This window comes from Falco cherrug, chromosome 7 (genome assembly GCF_023634085.1).
Source record: "Falco cherrug isolate bFalChe1 chromosome 7, bFalChe1.pri, whole genome shotgun sequence".
Lineage (NCBI taxonomy): Eukaryota > Metazoa > Chordata > Aves > Falconiformes > Falconidae > Falco > Falco cherrug.
The window spans coordinates 79367-98927 of NC_073703.1; the positions used below are offsets into that span (position 1 = coordinate 79367).

At 47.2% G+C, this 19561-nt stretch overlaps 2 protein-coding genes across 7 annotated transcripts in view; both read right to left on the minus strand.

Moving 5' to 3' along the window:
• Positions 1 to 2244: 2244 nt before the first annotated feature.
• LOC129736446 (mitotic-spindle organizing protein 2B-like) lies at positions 2245 to 17943 on the minus strand. 4 transcript variants are annotated; one of them, XR_008733050.1, is made up of 6 exons: positions 14903 to 17943; positions 14678 to 14823; positions 14019 to 14602; positions 12652 to 13372; positions 12476 to 12510; positions 2304 to 2512 (listed from the first exon to the last, which is right to left on the minus strand). XR_008733050.1 is itself a non-coding variant. In XM_055715215.1 (3 exons), the coding sequence occupies exons 1-3, from the start codon at positions 15286 to 15288 to the stop codon at positions 2472 to 2474; spliced, it is 573 nt and encodes a 190-aa protein (XP_055571190.1). In that variant the 5' UTR covers positions 15289 to 15303; the 3' UTR covers positions 2245 to 2471. The 4 variants fall into 4 exon arrangements, 2 of the variants coding, with proteins under 2 accessions (XP_055571190.1, XP_055571189.1); XR_008733049.1 differs by having other exon boundaries at positions 12476 to 13372; XM_055715215.1 differs by lacking the exons at positions 12476 to 12510; positions 12652 to 13372; positions 14019 to 14602 and having other exon boundaries at positions 2245 to 2512; positions 14903 to 15303.
• SHF (Src homology 2 domain containing F) overlaps positions 2245 to 19561 on the minus strand; it is a 40120-nt gene continuing 22803 nt past the window's right edge. For 2 of the 3 annotated variants that reach the window (XM_055715212.1, XM_055715210.1), the window contains one exon: positions 2304 to 2516. In XM_055715212.1, coding sequence (XP_055571187.1) covers positions 2513 to 2516 — 4 coding nt within the window. In that variant the 3' untranslated portion in view covers positions 2304 to 2512. Of the gene's footprint in view, positions 2517 to 19561 lie in introns of all 3 variants that reach the window. The other variant, XM_055715213.1, reaches the window with a different exon arrangement.

The window sequence follows — 19561 nt, forward strand, 5'->3', positions numbered from 1 at the left end:
GCTGTCACACCACAGAAAGCAGCCAAAGTCGGGCAGAAGGGCACAGCAGAGAACCCCTTAGACCAAGGTGCTGCAAAAGTTCAAAACCAACTCCAGCTCCAGGAGTGCCTCACCTGCCGCAGTTGTTTTGAAGGACCAGGATACAAAAGCATGCACTGAGCACTTTATACAGCTAGGTACTTGGGAAAGAAGACCAGGACAGCCTGCCCAGGGAAACCAGACATCAGGAGAGAAGTAGCACTGATCTGGAGGCTGAGGAGCATACGTTAGAGCTCAGGAGGATGCAGTGGGGGCCTGGAGCCAGGTGGTTAGGTACAACATAGGAGGTATCCCAAGCTGCAGAGGGATAAAGAAATGCAAGTATAGAACTGGTTAAAGAGGATGCAGTGAACATGCAGGCAAAACCCATGTTTGTTAGGTACTTTTACTCTCAAGGAGGGTCAATATACTGAACAGAGGTTTCAGCTGCAACTCAAGTCTGCTCACCCTGTTCTAGGGACAAAGACCATTTCCAAGAGAAAAAGCGGCCCTTCAGTTGCTCTTTTTCACTAGCAAACTCAAGTTAGAGCTTCCCAGCTGGTGTGCTCCAGTTTGTGCTTTGGGGAGAGTTTTTTCAGGGCGGGGAGAATAGGTGCACTTTCTTAGAAGATCAGAACAGGAGATACCCAGGCCTTGCAAACAAAACAAACAAGTTAATAAGCTATCTCATTTTAATACCTTTCCTACAGCACAGCTACAAGGTGCATTAGTGCAAGCCATGAGCTACTTTGTTCCCATTTCTAACTCCCCCCCTGGAAAACTTCTGATGTCTACAGATGAGTATATTGGGTTTACACAGCAAGGCTGGGGGCAGGCATGTATGCTACAGGGGTGGCCTCAGCTGAGCAATCAACAAAGCCGGTGGCAACTCTGTAAGAATATATTTAAGAAAGGACAAAACACCACCCAGAGTGAGGAAAAGAAATACACAAGAAACAATCCTGCTAACACCAAGGGCAGAGCAGAAAGTGGCAGGAGATACTCCTGGCACTGAAGCAGATTCCCCTGCAGTCCATGGAGGACACCATGATGGAGCAGGTTGTCCCCTGCAGGCTGTGGAGAGGACCCCGCTGCAGCAGAGATCCACTGGGACACCTGCCAGGGCAAGCAGGTACTCCATGAACGAACTGCTGTCCATGGAGAGCCCACACTGGAGTAGTCTCTTCAGACTGCCATGTGCTGTGAACACACCATCTTCCTTAAGTACCAAAAGCTCAGGCCTAGCCAGGGTTGCAGAAAAGTAGGCTAATCTTTTTAATTAGCCTGATATATTGTTCAAGAGGAATCTGTAAGGTAGGATTATCTGACCATTATTAATATTCTGCATAAAAACTTGTGCAAAAGCATATTGTACTCTTCAGCATTTTTTCTCTTGGTCAGGAAGAGATCTGAGCACCTGTTGAACTAGGTTCAGTAGATCTCCTGGAGTTTAGGAATGACCATCCATCCCCCACAAAGAATGGAGGCACTTTCTCTTAATCAGGGAAATGGTTTCACTAACAGCCCCTGAGCTACCAAGGCCACAGCAGGCACAGCCGCTCCCCAGATATGCTCTGGAATTATAAATGGCAACACTTAAGTTCTAACAAATCCACTTCCTTGTTTAAGATACATGCAAGTAGCTAACACCAAGTGATGAAACAATGCCAGATGAGGGAGAGAATAATCTCATTTAACCTGGCACATTAAGCAAAGTGTTTTGTAACACTTTATAAATGAATAATCACATTAGCATCACTGGAAGGACTACATGTTGTGATTCCGCCATGTGACAGGTCAAACGGGTTTTCAGATTAAGATGCTAAAACCCACGTAAGTGTGCACAGGAAGGGAACAGGGCAACCCCAGTCAAAGCACAAGAACATGCCCCACCAGACAATCAGATTTCCAGTGCAAGCTACCATCACAGCAGGGCTCAAGAATACCAATATATGGCCTACATCAGCAGTATTCAGCTTGTCATTCAGCCCAGCAGACCACCTGCTGCTACAGCTAGCATGACTGTATCAAAATGGCCTTTAGGGAAAGAGGCAGCAAGAAGCACTGGCTTGCAAGATGTGTCATGACTTCTCTAGAACAACTTGAGCACTATTCCATGTTTTTCTAGGCTTCACATCTCTGTCTTTGTCCCACGTGCCTACAGGTAATCAATCCCTAGTAGTCTGCATTGCCAAAGGAAGTTTAAGAAATAAGGAACAACAGCTGTTTCATGTATTACAAAACATGTTTGCCAGGTTAATACAACACAAGCAGTTTTAACAAGCATGGCTTATATACATTGTATTTTGATGCTTGACATTGGTTCCAAGGCTTTATTTAGGTACTGTTGCCTCCTCCACTGTTCTTTCCAGAAGCTCCCGCTTTCTGCAGCCGGCTTGCACTTGGTTGCCGAGGCGTCCTCTGGGCAGATCCTTCCCGGCTGGTCCTTTCTGCTACAACCTGGGTGCCACTGACAGCAGAACTGGTTTTATTTCTACCTGAATAAACAAAATGCATACATTAATTTTCAAGTCCCAACACCCTACATGTCACTACACAGCATTTAAACTGCAAGCATTCCCTCAGAAATCATGCAGAAGGCAAAACTGTATTAGATGTTGCAAATGTATTCAGCACCCAGCACAGAAAGCAAATTTGTGAATTCAGCTCAACAGGCATCACCAAACCAGGCTGCAGTAGGAGCATTCTTAATTTTCATCAGGTTCTATCTACAAAGCAACCAGCCACTTCGTTCTTTACATGCTTGCTTTCATTTGGCACAGGAACACCAGCTCTGCAAACAGCACTTCAAGAAGAACATTAAGAGCATCTAATGTCTCAGGGCTGCGATAAGTGAATTGACGTGCCACTGTCCACCAGTTTCTGAAGCCTGCAATCACATTACCAGATCAGAAATCCTTCTCTTCATGTCACTTCTGTGACCTGCTCATCAAGTTTGAATTTCCTGTCATTTTCCAGTATTTCCAGGAGCTCAGGCTCCTACACAGGACCTACTCACAGATTTTCTCACTGTATTCAGAAGATGAGTTAAGTCTTCCATCGGCACAACTGGCCATCTCTAAAATGCAATGCAACAGCAGAGAGAAGCAATGGGTAGAAAGGTGGAAGCTGAAAGAGACAAGGGGCACATAGCCTATCCTGCTGGATTCAGCCAAAGGAGAGAGTGACAGGCTAAGGTGTTCTGCAGACAAGTGACAGGAGGGGATAAGTGAAGGAGACCGGCTTTCCTAGCACTGCAGAGAACTACTTCAGATGAGAAGTAGGACTCGCATTAGGAAAAACTATAAAGGCAGCATGAGGAAAAAATATCACACCTTTTACTAAGATAGCAAGCTCCAAGAAACATCATAAAAAAATTAACAGCAAGGAGGAAACAAACCACAGTAATATAGTGAGCTGCAGTTATGTGCATGCAATTAAAATGAAGAGCGACATTTTAGCAATCACTATCAGAGCAACTTCCAGAATACCATACTCCACACACTGGAGTCTCCATGGGCATGGTCTGGAAATCATAATCTTGGATCATTTGTGCTATTGACTCCAGAGACTGGAGATACGTCTGTTTTACTTATCAAACCACCCTGTCTCCTTGGAGCAGCTCTCTGAGAACAGCACTCAATTGAGAATACCACAAGTTAACACTAGCCAGCACCAGAAAGATAACCTCAGAATTTCCTAATAAAGAGTATGTGGCCCCTTCATATCTGTGAAGTTTGACAGACTAGGGTGGCAGAAGAAATACATTCACTTATCCCAACCAAGTCAGGTGCTCTTGAAAAAGTCTATTATTGTAAACCACACTAGTGATCTACCAGCAGTTATTATCCCAAGCCAACCAGCCCTGCAGTCTTTGCAGCTCAAGCACTTGAAGCAGTTTCACTAATGCAAGTATTGTCCATGAAAACAAACGAATTGCACAAAGGCAATATATGATGTCACTGTATTTGAAAGAAAAATTGGCAGGAACAAAAAGCATTATAGTTTACCATGATGCTTTTAGCAATCCAGGACATCCCTATAGGTGAATGCCCCCCCCTTTCTCACATGCATCTATCCGTTAAGAGTACGGGTTCTCAATCTGTGTACAACAACTCTAACCATGTGCACACACAAAACTCTAATGTTAAGCACTACTGGGAGTCACACCCTTGATCTTCTGACCTAGTTGCAACAACTTGCTGAGAAATAATCACTTTATTGAAGAGAAGCTGTGCGCCGACATCCTCTTAGCCTCAAAATCACAGTAAACCAAACCAGTTAAATAGCATAAGAACCAACTATATTTTTGGAAGCATCCTATCCTGATGCACGAACCAGTCAAGAACGGCTCATGAAGTGCAGAGGACAGGCATGGTTCCTAGGCTTCCGTCACCTAAAGCACTATCAGAGATAACAGATTCAATGTAAAGCACAAAAGAAGTCGAACAACCACAAACTCTCTGTAATTCAAGCACTACGATGAACAAAACTATTCCACCGATATTTTCCTTGGTTACACAAGATGTTCCTATCTTGGATGTGTTTGGCTGTCATAAAACAACTGCAACCCAAATAGCTACAAATACAAGAGACAAGCCAAAAAGAGAGCCTTATCAAATACCTCCCCCCACCAAAAGCTGACTCCAAAAGAAGCAGCTACATGTTTATCTCCTCGAGAGCCAGACATAGTTTGAGAAGAATGGTATATGCATTCAAGCAGTGGCAGAAGCATGCCCTCTGCCTGCTAGCTCCCCCCACTAAAACCAGCAGCATCCACTGTGATCAGTCTGGACAACATTAACGCTGATCATCTCTGAAAAAACCCAAGGCCAAAAAGCTACACATACCTCTAGGAGAGGACTGCCACCAGATACTGAGGCAGGAGTCTGCACGGTGGCACAGGGCAGGAAGACAAAGCTTTAAAGAGCAGAGGGAGGGAGAAGCACCTGCTCGTGCCAAGCAGGAGGCAAGTGAAGACCCATCAAATTCAGGAAAAAAGTCCCAACCCCAAACGTGCTTTCAGAAGTGGAAATCTAAAGCTGTTCCCGTTCAGGCTCCTCTGTACTCACCCTACTGCTTTCCCCAGAAGATCCCTTCCCACCTCTGAGCAGTAATAGGGACTACAGATCTTCTTTCCACTCATAAAAAAAAAATAAAATAAACAAACTGCTATTGGTACATTTACTTGTAACACAGTCAGGGATATCAAGGCTACAACAATCTCAAAATGTCTCCTGTACTGCATAATGGCAGTCACTAGGGGCTAGAGCAACCACGAGAGGACTTTTAAATTCTCCAAAATCCTGCTCCTGTTTCTGTCTCACAGCAGGCCTTACACGAGGCACAGAAAACCAGCTGCCCTTTCTAGACAAGCACAGACTCAATTTTAGGTGTGAATAAAAACTAAACTTCTAAGAGCGTAAGTCCCTCCTTTTTGCAGTCACTATGTTACCTACAGGACTAGAGACACCATTTGCCCAGTCACCAGAAGCATGCACAGTGATGGGACTCACTTCAAATCTCACCACCTCCTGACCACAGAAAAATCTCAGACACAGCTAGACTTCACTCCCCAAAGCACTCCCAGTATGACTGTGACTCATTATTCTGAATCCTTTGCCAGACTGCCAGGTCTGCCTTGCAGAGTCTTGCTCACATCCCTACATAAATATCACAAGCAGTCCTCTTCTGCAACAAACCAGCAGGTTCTTGGATCTTCAAAGCTGCTGCCATATCCTTAACAGCTAATACACACACTGGGCTCTCTCCTGACCCAACAGCCTCCCTGAGAAGACAGAGTAAAGCAGACAGGTAAGACTGGCAAAATATGTATCGAAACAATTCAGCTGGATTGTTTTGAAACAGAGGAAGAGGGGAAAAATAAGTAGTTTTCACATGCACTTTCCAAAGTAGTTAACTAAGACCTTAAGTACGCACTGAGTAGGTGGTCATTATTTAAGCACGTTTTCTCTTGCAAACACTTACCTGAAAAGAAGGATTTGGAGAAAGAAGAGAACATAAAATAAGTGGACACCTACACAGGCCCACAAATTACCTGCACAAAACTTGTACGTTCCTCTCTTCTCCAGCAAGGCTGTTTCTTTGTAATATGTTAGGTATTCAGCTGCATTACTAGGTATCACTACAAAAGCAAGCCTACATTAACAAAGTCCCTATTCAAGACACTGACAAGCCTCCTTAAGTGCTCAAACACTGTGTTTTAACACATCAGGTAAGAAGCCTCTAAATGAGATGTCTGAAGGTAGATTAAGGTAGAGAGCAGTTCCCCCCTCCCAGAGCAGAGGTCTGCATTAGTCTCATCAATCTGACAGTCCTTTTCCAACGCAACTCCCTGAAGTAATACTTAATTCTCATCCACACGATGGATGGATTCTCCCTTACTCCAGTACCTATGTTACCTTGTGAGGCTGCCAACTTAAACACCCATTAAGTGTCTGATTTAGCAAAGACAAGGTTTTCATCCACCTCTCCTGCTCATTTGAGAGGTGGCTACCCTCAAGGCTGCTCAGCACAACCACAAGAGCTGCTGTCCCATCTACTGACCAACATGAAATGCACCAGCCTTTTCCCTACAAATCCTCACACGTTTATAGTTGCTCCTTAATTTACTAGTTTTCACATTTGGGATAGTCTGATTTCCTCCCCTTCTCTGACACACAGATTACAGAAAGACAAGATGGAGAAGAGGTCCCCCATTTTTCTCAGACAGCACTATACAGTCTGTATTTATAAGATTTTTTTGAGCATCTCTTTGGTTGCTTGGGGCAGAGTAACAAATTAGTTGTCACTCATGAAATCACATCTCATCACTTTGCCACAAAGCCACACATGACAACTCTGGTACTTACAGCATTCCTCTAAATCCCTTTTCTTTCTGTCAGTTCTTGCCCTCACACAGCATGCAAAAGAAAAAAAAGCTTTAAAAACAGCCTGAAAAAACATACTAAAAAAAAAAAAAGTAAGTTTTGCCAGTGCAGTATTTACCTCAAATACCCAGCAGAGTGGAAACCTAGGGTCAACATGCAAACCTTCCGTGGGGGAAGCTGACAGGAGAGATACTGACACTGGCCAGAGATTGCCAGTCCTCTCTGCTACCTGCTCACCTTGACAGCACTCCCAGTGCCACCTGAGTCCTGGTTTTAGCTAACCATCCACATTATCTTGCCCATTTATGTCCATCACACCTACAGCACATATAAAAACATTACACAGAACCACTCATGCTACTGAAGGGATCCAAATACCTTCAGGGAATACATCGGCACACAGTATTTTCTCTTGAACTGTGGCCTGTTCAAAAGCTGCCAGCTTCTCCAATGGGCAAAGCCACGAACTCAAAGCTAACCATTTGGCAAGTTTGCAACAGGCTCCCACCATATGAGAAGCACTGCAAAGAACATAGGACACTTAAAAATATGAGTACGGAAGAAGCTTGTGCCTCTCATAATGCATTTTTTTCCCAATTCAAAAGTTACTCAGATGGGAGGAAACCTTTAACAGATTCCTTCTCAAAAAGACAGTAGTGCAGGCTGCATCACAACATCTGATACAGCTTTTTCCTCATTCAAAAGGTAGACTCCATAAAATGAAAAGTTTGTCTAGACTTCAGTTTTCAAAGTACGTTACCCAGAGCAAAATATATTTTCCTGGGAAAAATGAAGCCACCTCTTGGGACTAGGCCCATGTCGCGTCTTAAGCATTCCAAGCTAGACTTTTTGCAAGTTATTCCTGGGACAAGGAAAAAGAAATAAAAGCTATTTATCTGCTGTTTCTGCTGAAGTAGAAAAGACTATTTCACTACCCATCACCTGTATTTTGAGAGTATCAAAATTTATGATGACCTCCCAGGAGAGGAAAGAAGCTGGAACTTTCAACCAAGGGACTGTCAACCATTCAAGAAAGTATAGTACAACTGATCATTATTTTAATCCGTTGTAAAATACCTGACATTAGCACCTGCAATCCACAAAATACTTCACGGTAATTTCTGTACCACAAGATGAGCAAGGTCTATAAACTGAAGCTGTTCAGGTGCTAAAGAAATGCCTACAATACAGAAAAGTTACAATTAAAAAAAAATATGTTCTGGAATGGCAGACTAGGGGGAAAGGAGAGGGAAAGAAACAACTCCACATCAGGGATACTCTGAACATAAAACTTCTTGCCCCATCTAATTACAAAGTCCATCATTTCACAAAACAATAATAAAGGCATCTAATTCAAAAGGGCATGTAGGATGAAGATCTTGAAGGTGATCTAGTGGCTCTTTAAGGAATTTAGGAAATCCACTTATTGGAGTGATATTGATGACACACTGAAAAATAGAGTACAAGTGAAGCAACTAAGTAAGAAAATAATGATCAGGACTGTATTAGTCCTTTGATTAGTCCCGTAAGTCACCTACAGATCATTCTACAGATTTTGGTTTGTTTCATGGAAGACATACAGACCACGAAGTGTCTGAGTACAACATCTACAGGTGCATGGCACGATTAAGAACACATTGCTATCAGTTACATCCCATGGATATATTTTATCTACAATTAAAGCATAATAGCCAGTATAACCAACAGAAGAATTCACTGCATGATGTATAAAACCCAGATTAAATACATTTAAGAGAAGTCCTTAGGCAATGCATTATCCTTGTCAGCTACTTTATCTCCTTAAATCAGAAGTCTGCGTTAAAAATCCCAGATAAAGTTGAACCCTGAGATAATGCAAGGCTGAGTAAATGCAGGGTGAGTAGAAAGAGGAACACAAAGCAGCTAGCAGCACCAGCCAGCAGTACCCATGATGGATGTCAGTCACCATGGGCCCTTGCAGCAATAGCTGTCACCCCAAAAGGCTGACCACCGCTGAAGACATAATACACAGAGAAAGTGCAAGAAACAAGAAGTACAAAAAAGGGATAAACAGGGATGGCAAGGGGAACACATAGGGAGGACAAAGTTGGCAGCAAGCTGGACAGAGGGATATTTAGGGAATTAACTGAAGAGCAACACTTAGAACTGAGACCTTGATCATATCTAAACATCTACACAGGAACAAAGTTAAAAATGTGGGGCAGAAAAGGACCTGGGACTCTCAAAAGAGGGGTTTTTTCCACACAGAGAACACACCCTGTAAACCCTTCACTGAGCCCGTGGCTGGTGGTGGGCTCAGTGGCTTTTCCAACAGGCACCTGAGCGTGACAGTTTCATAGGGCAGGAAAGCATTCTGGCCATGGGCTCAGTGGCTTTTCCAACAGGCACCTGAGCGTGACAGTTTCATAGGGTAGGAAAGCATTCTGGCCCCTGCTATGCACAACAGGAGGCTGCAATGTTTCCTTTCAGCCTTAAAATCCACAGATCAAGCTAGAGGTCCACAATGGAGACAGGATTTTGAAAGTGGAACTTATGCTGGGAACACATTTAGTATGAGGAATTAGCTAGGGCAAAGCTTTGGGAAGTAACTTTACTGAAGGCACTTGGGTTGGGGAAGTGGGGAATGCGGAAAAAAAGAGCCGGAGTGCAAAGAGTGAGAGAAGCATCAAAGAATATTCATCAGTCTAGAGAAAAAGAAAAAAAAAGAGCAGGGCATTGACATATGCATGTCAATAGAGAGGTAGAAAACTGTAGGGAAACCACCAGGTTTGAGGGCTGGCTGATGGGAACAGAAAGCATGGAAATAACCCGTAATAAAACAGCATGTTTAGCTACACAAAGGTAAACTGCACGTAGCTCGTCTAGGCCAAAACTGTCCTAGCGGGGTTGCACGCCTCCTCCCTGCATGTACAGCAAGAAATCACCTGGATATCCTTTATCTTTCAAATCAGCTCTTTCCGTTCCAAAACAACAGCTGTTGAAGAACCATTTCAAATGTAGCTTGCATGAAGCTGTACCCAGCTGAATATGCCAGATGGATGTTCCGATACTCAAACACAGTAATATGGAGCCAGCTATCATGAATTCAGTTACCAGCAAACACAGCTCCATGCAGAATAGCATAGCTATATTCTATGGGGAAATGCAAGATGAAGTCATTCATATTAGACTCCCGGTTGCTTTAGCTGTACAGAAACTGAAATAACTACCAGGGGCATTCCACTCCACCACCACCACCCACCAGTAGTTTTGTTCAAAAATGCTGTAACTGTCTTTTTTTAGCTGCTTTAAAAACCTCCCTGCAACATGATGGGCTGAGAAGCCTAAGCTAGTATCTCATTGTTACTGATAAAACTTGAGCAGAACAGCCCTGGCTAATCTTCAGTGAGATGTGGATTAATTCACCCACTTGTTTGTCTTCTGACAAAGGAGGAAGCATGGGAGAAAGAGCAGATACACAGAGCTGAAGGACACCGTGCAAAGTAGCTTGGCAAGCTTATAAAGGACAATCACTGTTCTTTGTATTAGCCCAAGGAGAGTCCCAGCTACGCAGAGGAGGCATCTCCCATCTCCAAATGCCTGGTCCTGCACGGAAGCCGCACCATCATCTTCTTAAACAGAAGCAGCATCTTCCAAGAAGAGACACCAGGGCCAACAGCAGATACAGCTTCAGTGCCCCTTCCTCAAAGCAGCTCCTAAAGGTAAAGGAGGCAAGGCAAGCCAAATGCTCCTGCAGAACAGATCCAGCCCAGAGGACGCGCCCAGGCACCCTATTACCACTTACTCCACTCCTGAAAAAAAAGACTTGGACTATGCCCAGAATGAGACAGCTCAGTGAATGAGAAGCAACTTCTCTTCAATTTCAGCTAGCTGGCCACTTCTTCAATTTAAGGAGAGAAAATCACTCTGCTGAAGGTACGCTGATTTTAATGGGATATTTACTTCAGCAACACGCTTTCCCCCAAGAGCTACAGTAAAACAGGCTCCTGTCTTCAGCTATAAAATTCAAACCCTTATTAAGCCTAAGGTGGCCTGGTAAAACACAAACAAGGCTGGCACCGATGGCCCGGTCCTGCTTTAGATCATTACCTATTTCCATGAACTGAGAAATCTCTCAGGACACCTGTTTGTTTTCATGACCTTCAACCAGGAGTCCCATTCATCTTTGTCAGACATTCCAGGCACATTGCTCCAAGTCTCTATACAGCATCACTGAGTCTGACATAAGCTAGCCAAAATTTGCATAAAGCTGCAATTAAAGCTGCAGAAGCTTGTTCACTTGCACTCGATGCCCATCTTGGGTCAGGCTGGGCACTGAGCTAAGATAGCCCCTGCTTTGACTAAATCACAGCAAGCACAGACATGTGCCTTCCAACCGAGAGGCTACAGAAACATACCCTCAAGAAAGAGCTGCACAAAATATGTGGTCTTCTCAATATTAATGAGATCTTACCAGCACTTCTTCACAGAAATGAAGACACAGGACTACAGTCATGACAAGCCACTGCTGAGCTTAAGTTCTGCTCAAAGAATTTTCTGAGAAAGTTAGTTTTTCAGTGGTGACTTTATTCACAAAGCAATTAGCTGATGTCAGTGGGTGCTGGCTGCCAGCAAAGTCACTTGTGCTGACAGAAACTAAAAAGATAAGTTTTCATTCAAAGTGAGTTATGGCTCAAATTAAACACAAGCTTCCGGAAAAATAAAAAAAACTGACACAGTTGGGGAAGACAACCTTCTGGCAAGATGTGCAAGTGCTGCCCACCAGAATTTGGTCAGGACCGAGGGTGATGACAGAAAGGAAGCCAAAGTGCCCCTTCGGCACCATTACTGAACACCAGCTTGCAAAGACAGCAAATCCAAGCTCAGCATTCAATGTTTTACCACGTCAGCAGTGAACTGTGGCTTGATGGGCAAGATGAAGACATATTCTACCATTGTGAAATAAAGCAGCAATGGGAGACACTGAAGGCCAAACACTGAATATTTACCATGAGCAGCGCAGAGGTAATGCCGTCTTTCTTTGAACTTCACTACACTGGTTCTGAGGGCTTGGTCCAGTGCACTTGAGGATATGAACATGTGGATTTTAAAGCGAAACCATGGAGAGAAAAATCTGGCCAGACATACTAGGACTGCAATCTGACTTGGGCACCATCTCAGACCAGGATATGCTCTGCTAAAGATGTAGAATAAGCACCCCAATTGATGCAGGCACAATGAAATTAAGCTCTGGAGACAGATACTAATTCCTGTAAACACACAGCCTCTCTAAAGTGCTTGCAGCACCTCAGGGTGGTAGGAGGCAATGGTTAAGGGAGTATCAACTCTGCCTTAGGGTTTCTGGCTTTTCCTCTTGGGAAATTTAATGCTGATTAACAAACAAGTTGCCATCTGACCATTTCAAACCTGGGCTGGCCTACTGCTAGCTAAAACTAACTCATGGCAGTGGCCCAGTGCTAGGGAAAAAAATATAAATCTCATTTTTACAGGAAATACCACACAAACAGCATACATGACAGAACAAAAGCTACTCCAGATTAACAGACAGACAAGAACAAAAACCTTACCAAATTTCCTTCATAGTTTGAGCGGCTCATCACACCTGAAGCACCAATGAAGGAGGAGAAGAAGAGAGAAAAATTTGACAGCATCTTTTGTTCAAAATCACTGCTTTTTTTTGAGATGTTTCAACGTGGTACCGAATAGCATGCTGCTTCTTACTTGAAATATTCAAGTGCCATACCTCTCTCATTTTGCTCAGGAAAAACTAGTCAGCCGGCGTCTTCTTTTTCCCCTGTGCATATTTAGAGTCACTTCTCAATCACATGTGAGGCTGTTCTCTGTACCACAACCAAGTTCTCTGCAGGAAATTCTTAATCAGCAGCATCTCTTGAGAAAGGGGAACCTGTTCATGGTGAAGCCCATGGAGTCCTGGCCACTTTATTCATGAACTCGAATTCCCATTTGGACTTTAGCAAACTTCCTCAGAGTTCCCGTGCAGCCATGCTCAGTTGCTCAATGAAGTGAATCTCACCCACCTACCATGTGGGAATCTACACCAGAAGCAGCAGCCTCTGCTACTGTGAAGGTACCTTGGGTTGTGGCATCATCACCCTTACCCTAAAATTGACTGCTTATAGCTGGTCACATGAATCTTGCCTTTCAACTTTACTTTCTATAGCACTTACCACCAGATGTGCAACCACAGCCATGACAATGAACACCCTGTACCACCAAGGCAGCCTCAGCAGTGAGGCTAGACTAAGCGGTACTACACTATCACGACAGGAAAACTTTACTTTCCCCTCCAACCCTGCTCTGGTTACCTAACTGCAAAGCTTGCCTTTCTTGACCCATTCTCTGTGTTCTCAGCACAGTCCTTGCTGACAATCACTTTTCAAAGTTTTGCCTCTAAACTCATCATGGTCAACAGAGACCCATCAGCTACAACAAGAGTTTTCACCCTGAAACAGAGAAAGGGAAGGAGAACAGGCATGACAATACAAACCAACTTGACCTCATCCATTTCTAGGCTCCCGCTGTGTGAACAAGCACACCCATGTTACTGGTACAGGAGTGCTGAGGACGTGCAGCAAGCTGAGCTTTCAGCATGCAATTTTGTTCTTGGCACCACAGACAACGATCACAAAACCTTGCTGTTTTGGCCACTGCCCCTTTCTACTATATTTCTGAGCACAAAAGAAATAAGAGCGTTTCACAGTAACTTCAAGCTTAGTGACAGTGGACTTATTCTAGCTACCTCTTTTAAAATGTTTTGGAAGTAATCCACAGAAGTTGTGAGCTATCAGCCAAAAGTCCATTCAGTAAGTTCAGGGAGTAAGCAAAAGTTTTATTAGAAGTGGTTTGGAATAAAGTTTTTATATATATATATATATATGCCACAACTCCAGGTCTACATTTGTTACTGTCCACAAGATTAGAGCAATAATGGAAAATAATTACATTCAAAAGCAACTGCTATTTTAGCCAACAAACCCACGCAGCTTCCCATTTCAACCACCTACATACCATCTGCCGGGCGTGCAAACCCCCGGACAAGCGACAAAAGCTGCACCGGGACACAGCAGAGGAAGCATCACAGCTCCTCACCTTTTCCAGGGATTCCTTATGTACCAGGAACTTTTTTCAGTTAGATACAAGCAAAGCACCACTGCATGATGCTGTGTACGAAGGGCTCTTTTTGTCAAGGGCTGGTAGGGCAGAGGCAGGAGGCTGCCACACCCAGCCCAAGGGACTGCAGCAACCTCCCCCCCGGCATTCCGCCCGGCTCCTGCGCGCCCGGCCCCCTACGCTGCCTGAAAATAATAAAAATTCGGAAAAAACGGGTGCGGGCAGCAGGGAGGGGGCGCGGCGGCCCAGGCCCGGGTGTGGCGGTGCTCCCCCTCCGCAGGGCCCCGTGCAAAGCCCCGCCGGGCCCGGCCCCGTGGCTCACACCGAGCGGGCCCCCCGGGGGCCGGCCGGGCCGCTCCTCGGGCCCAGCCGCCCGGCCCGTGGCCCCCTCCCCGCGGCGGGGCGAGCGGCGCGGCCGGCGGGAGGCGCGGGGGGGCCGTGGGGGAGCGGCGGGCAGGCCGCGGGCAGGCCCCGGGGGGGCGGCGGGCGGCCCATGACCCGCGGCGGCCGCAGAGCCGAGGCGGGGGCGGGCCGCACGGGCGCCCGGCCGTCCTCGGGGTACTCTGCGCAGGGAGAACACGGGGATTAGGGCCCGCCGCCAGCCCGCCGCCCTCTGCCCGCCGCTGCCCGCCGCCTACCTCGGGTGTCGGCGGGGAGCGGAGCCGGCGCCGCAGGGGCGCCGCCCTCGAGTCCCGGCGGCAGCCGCTGCCCGGCGCACATGGACTTTAGTACCTGGAAGACGGCGAGCGGCGCCACGTTCATGCGCAGCAGGTCCAGCAGCACCCTGCGGGGACACCCGTCAGCGGAGGTACCGGCACCGGGGCCACCGGCGGTCGCCATCGGCGGTCGCCCCCGCCACTCACCGGAACACCTCTGGGTCCAGTCCGCTACCCGCCGCCTGCGCCAACTCGAACAGCTCCCCCTCCTCCGCGCTCAGCAGCTGCTTCCGCCGCAGCCGCGCCTCCGCCATCGCCGCCGCCGCCATCATCCCTCCTGCTGCCGTCTCCGACATGGCGGCGCCCCCTCCCGGCCCCTTACCGCACCGCCGCCACAGCAGCCCGCGCTGCACGTCCCGGGCCCAGGCCCCTTTCCTCCTGCCCGCGCGCGCCCGACAGGGGGCAGCGGCGCTCCAGCTGCAGCCGGGGCTGCCCGGCGGCCCCCGGGCCTCCTCCGTCCGAACCCGCTTCGGGCTCCCCGGCAGTCCCCCGGGCCGGCTGCCTGCGGCCTGGGCCCGTAAAGCGGCGCTCATGGGGGTTTCTGGGTGTCCTCCCCAGGCTGCCCTTCAGATGCACTGTGCGTGCCTGCCTTTGCCGCTTCCGAGGCTTACGGGCCTCCCTCCGGCTCCCCGGGCCTCCCTTCGGCTCCAGGCCCGGCCCCAGCTGGCTGGAGGGGACCTGCCGGTGGCCTCCCGTACCTCTCGGTTTAGTTACACCAGCTGCCTTTCCTCAAAGCAGGCAGCTGCCCCAGCCTTCAAATCGGAGGCCTTGGTCATCATCCACCAGGCTGTGGCTCCCTGCACCAACCCTTTTCAGCTGCTTTTCCACAAGCTGTCACACTTTTAGCTGAGAAAAAATGTGGTGGGTTTTTATTCCTACAGGAATAGACACGCTAAGTACATGGTGGAGGAGATCATGGTGAGGATCCTGAGCTTTCCCTGTGTCCACTTCTCTGTGGCCAGGTGGACATGTCCTTGATATAGCCAGCAAACAAGGACAACAACCTCACTCCCTTGCTGGATTTCCACTTGTATTTTTCCCACTGGAAGACAGAAATAGCTGGTTGTCCTCATTGTCATGGTAATTTGGGTGACTTTTCTTTGTGTGACCATCCTCTGCCCCCAAAGTGATCCAGATCCTGTATCACGGGGAGCAACTCTGGATTTTGGGTTTAATCTCCTGTCCCTGGACAGGGGTAGGGAATGGAGCTAGTGAGAGACAACAGGAGCGCTTTGGGCCACGGGCAGTGGAGCAGATTTGGGTGCAGAGAAGCCATATGTGCCAGCTGCCTCGTGAAGCTACAGGAAGATAATCACCTGTGTTTATACATCCCAATGTCCACCTCTGCCAGGCTGCAGCATCTCTAATGCGTTTCAGTTCCCAAGCCAGCAGAGACCATCTGGCATTGTATGGGGAAGAAAACTGGAAATCTGGGTCTTGAGTGGCATCATGGTGAGGAGACGTCAAGCTGAGATTGAAGTTCCTCCATCTAAATGGAAATGAGCATCACCTCCACCATCGAGAGAGGGGGGGAAACATCTCTCCCTGCTCCCCCCATCCCAGCACATACAGAGGCTATGGACAGACCAGCTGCGCTGCTGAATGGATAGCAGAGCACCAGGGCATGATGGAGGGATGCCCTGCCCCCCTCCCCTGGCGTCACCATGAAAGACCCCATCCCATCCCTGCATCAAGCCGCAGGAGAGAGATGCTTCTGCTCCACACCCCAACCAACCTGCAAATGTGTCGAAGTCATCACCTGCCACCAGGTGACTGGACCTTGTGTCCTGATGGTTCAGCCTTGGTAACAGACAGACATTTACTGCAGCTGCCAAAATGGGAATGAGATGTACAATGATAAAAGAAGGATCTTGCTGCTAATGGCCCTGAGCAGGACCAGCCCAGCAGGGACGATTATCACCGTGATGATAGTGGGAGCAGCTGCTGCCAGTGTGAATTACCACATTGTCTGCGGGGCCAACAATGCCAGAGCCACAAAGCTTGAGGTCACCCTGAATGATGGATGGACTTTCAGAAGGACCCTTAGCTGAGTGGGGCAGTGCAGAGTCTGCCATGCAGAGGGCACTGGGCAACATCCCTGTGCTTGCTCTCTTGCCTGCTGTGGTGTATGATGTGCTGCTGCTTCCTTTGGGACTGAATGGAAGTCAAATAAATGCAAGGGCAAGTGCCCTCACCACATGGGTGATGCACTCTCCAGTCCTTCTTGGTCCCACCTAGAGCACTTCCCCCAGCCCATGGTGTCTGGGAGCTCAGCTACAAGTCACAGCAGAAGAGGGCAAGATGTTTTTTAGCTCAGCTCCTCTATGGAAAAAAGGAAAACCAGAAACCACATTCCCTATGACAAACTGGAGAAGTCTCAGTTTGTACCTCCTCCTTTCCAGCCCCAGCTGGCAGCTCTCCCTGCATGCTCTGGTCACCAGCATCACAAATAGGGCTGGAGACTTTCCCAGGGCAAGGGATGGGAGACCCTCCCTCTCCTGTGCTTCCATCACAGGCTGCTGTAGGCCATGGCTGTGGATCATGCCTTCCTCACCTTTCTTGGTGTAGGCCTGGATGGGCACATTGTGCACCTTCTTCAGGTGACAACACTCTTCTCTGGACTGTATGGTCTCTTTTGCCCACTGAAGGATTTCTGGGGTCTCTGGTATCCCAGTTTTCCCCTTTTGCTCTCCCAAGCCAACAGGTCAATAAAGTCACTGGGATCCCATAAACATCCCCTGAGAAGACCTCAGTTACTGGAGCTGCAATCTGGGTAGCACCTAGGACTCTGGCTTAAATGACATTTGGTGGGACACTGGGTCTTCCTGCCTGCCAGAGACATCCTCCATTACCTCTGGCAGGACTTTAACACCTAGTCACCACACAGCCCATGGTTTCCATAGCAGGACAGGAGCTAGGACAGCCCAGGATGGTAGTGCCAGGCTGCATCTCAGCCCTTGTAAGATACAGTTACAAGAGGGGCTGAGCAGATGGGGGCAGAGGAGGCTCATACAGTCTTTGTGTGCAGAAGGAAAAGGGATTTAGGAGCAACACAGAACCTGCTATCTTTACCATAAATTACCTGCCAGAGTTGGGGGTTGCTCGTATGTCAAAACATGATGCTAGTGCCTTGCACACATGCAGAAAGCACCACTGCAATGTGCCTATCCAGGCCCCGCAAGGCACCTGCATGGGAAAGCAGATGATGCACATGCAATAAAGCAGGATATTATGAGCACACGGAGACCACACTGTGCCACATGGAGTGCCCACCCCATTGCACATGCAGTAAACACAAGACTGCTGCATGCACAAGGGGAAAATCAGGCACTGTTCCCCTTGGAGAGGGGCAGTGGCATGCATGAGAAATGACTTAAAGTGCTCTGCATAGAGGCAAAGAGATGATCTTGAGCCTTCCCCATAAATCAGGACACACTGTGCACAGAGAAAGCACACTAAAACAAGACATGGTATGAATTTGCAGAGTGGTAACCGTTAATGCGTGCAGTAAATCAGGATGTGCTGTGCATGCACAGAGAAGGTGTAACACAGTAAATTGTATGGACATATAATAAAAAAAGTATGGACAGTAAATCACAGTGCACTGTACATGCACAGCAAGGCTACCCTGTACAGGAACAGTGACAGAGGACACACATGGGCAAAGAGCCCGTCAGTCGCATGCAGGCACAGGTCAGGACTTGTGTGCTGCCATTTAATGGGGGGAAATTCATCATCTGTACATTTATCCTGGAAATTAAAAGAAAGACTTGTAGCTGTGCAGGTCATTAAGCTGATCAAGATGTGAAGGACAGAGAATGCCTGATGCATGACTGCTATATGACAACATGCTTTGAATGCATGAGATGAGGGTCAGCCCAGAGGTTCTGCATGAGATCCGGGAGAAAAAGAGCAAGGTCATCTCACTGTGAAGGAAGAACCAGATTTAGGATAACCTGGATATAGCTCAAATAGCAAACAAATGCAGCAGATAAGCCTCCCACATTCAGAAAAGGGAAAAGCAGGATTAAAATATATCTAGACTTTCATACCTTTCAGAGTCTTTTTTGAAGGAAACCCAGCTTCAAGATAGGAAGGCAAATGGAAACAGAATTTATCACATTGTCCCAGTGGAATGTAATGATTTTTCTGTGGTAGTTAACTTAGACAAGGTGATACAGCATATTTAGGCTACTTAGATTTAAGGAAAGATTTTGATTTGCACCGAGCATGCACCACTTCCTAAAGCTGGAAGTAATGGGTATGGATAAAGCAGAGGAAGAACCAGCTAATAAAGTAAATTATGGGTTGTATTAAAATGGGTGTCTCTGAGCAAAGAGATGCTTCTCGCACTGTTCCTCCACCCCAGTCTTGGGATGACCCCACTAATGTTAATAGCAAGCAGTGCAGGGCTGGGGATGTGGAGTTGTCATACCTGGGATACCTTTTTGGGAGGGACACAGCCACATCACTAGTGAGGCACTGGGAAGATCTCACCCAGAAGATCTGCCCAAGTATGCTCTTTTGGAGATACGCCTCCAAAATTGTGCAAGGCAAAGGAAAGAAGTGCTCACAAGCATAGACTGAAAATAAGGTGGAGGCATGGATGTTTTGGGACAATTTTCAAACAGGGTACCAGGAGCAAATAGCTGGTTTGAGACCATGCTGGGGAAGCGTACCAAAGGGACTGAGCAAGGCTGGTCTCTGAGTTAGAAGCTGAAACACGCCTCTCATGTCAAATATGCTGGTCTTTATGAGAAGATCTGAAAGGAGGCATTCAGCTGAGCCATTTGTATACCACGTGCA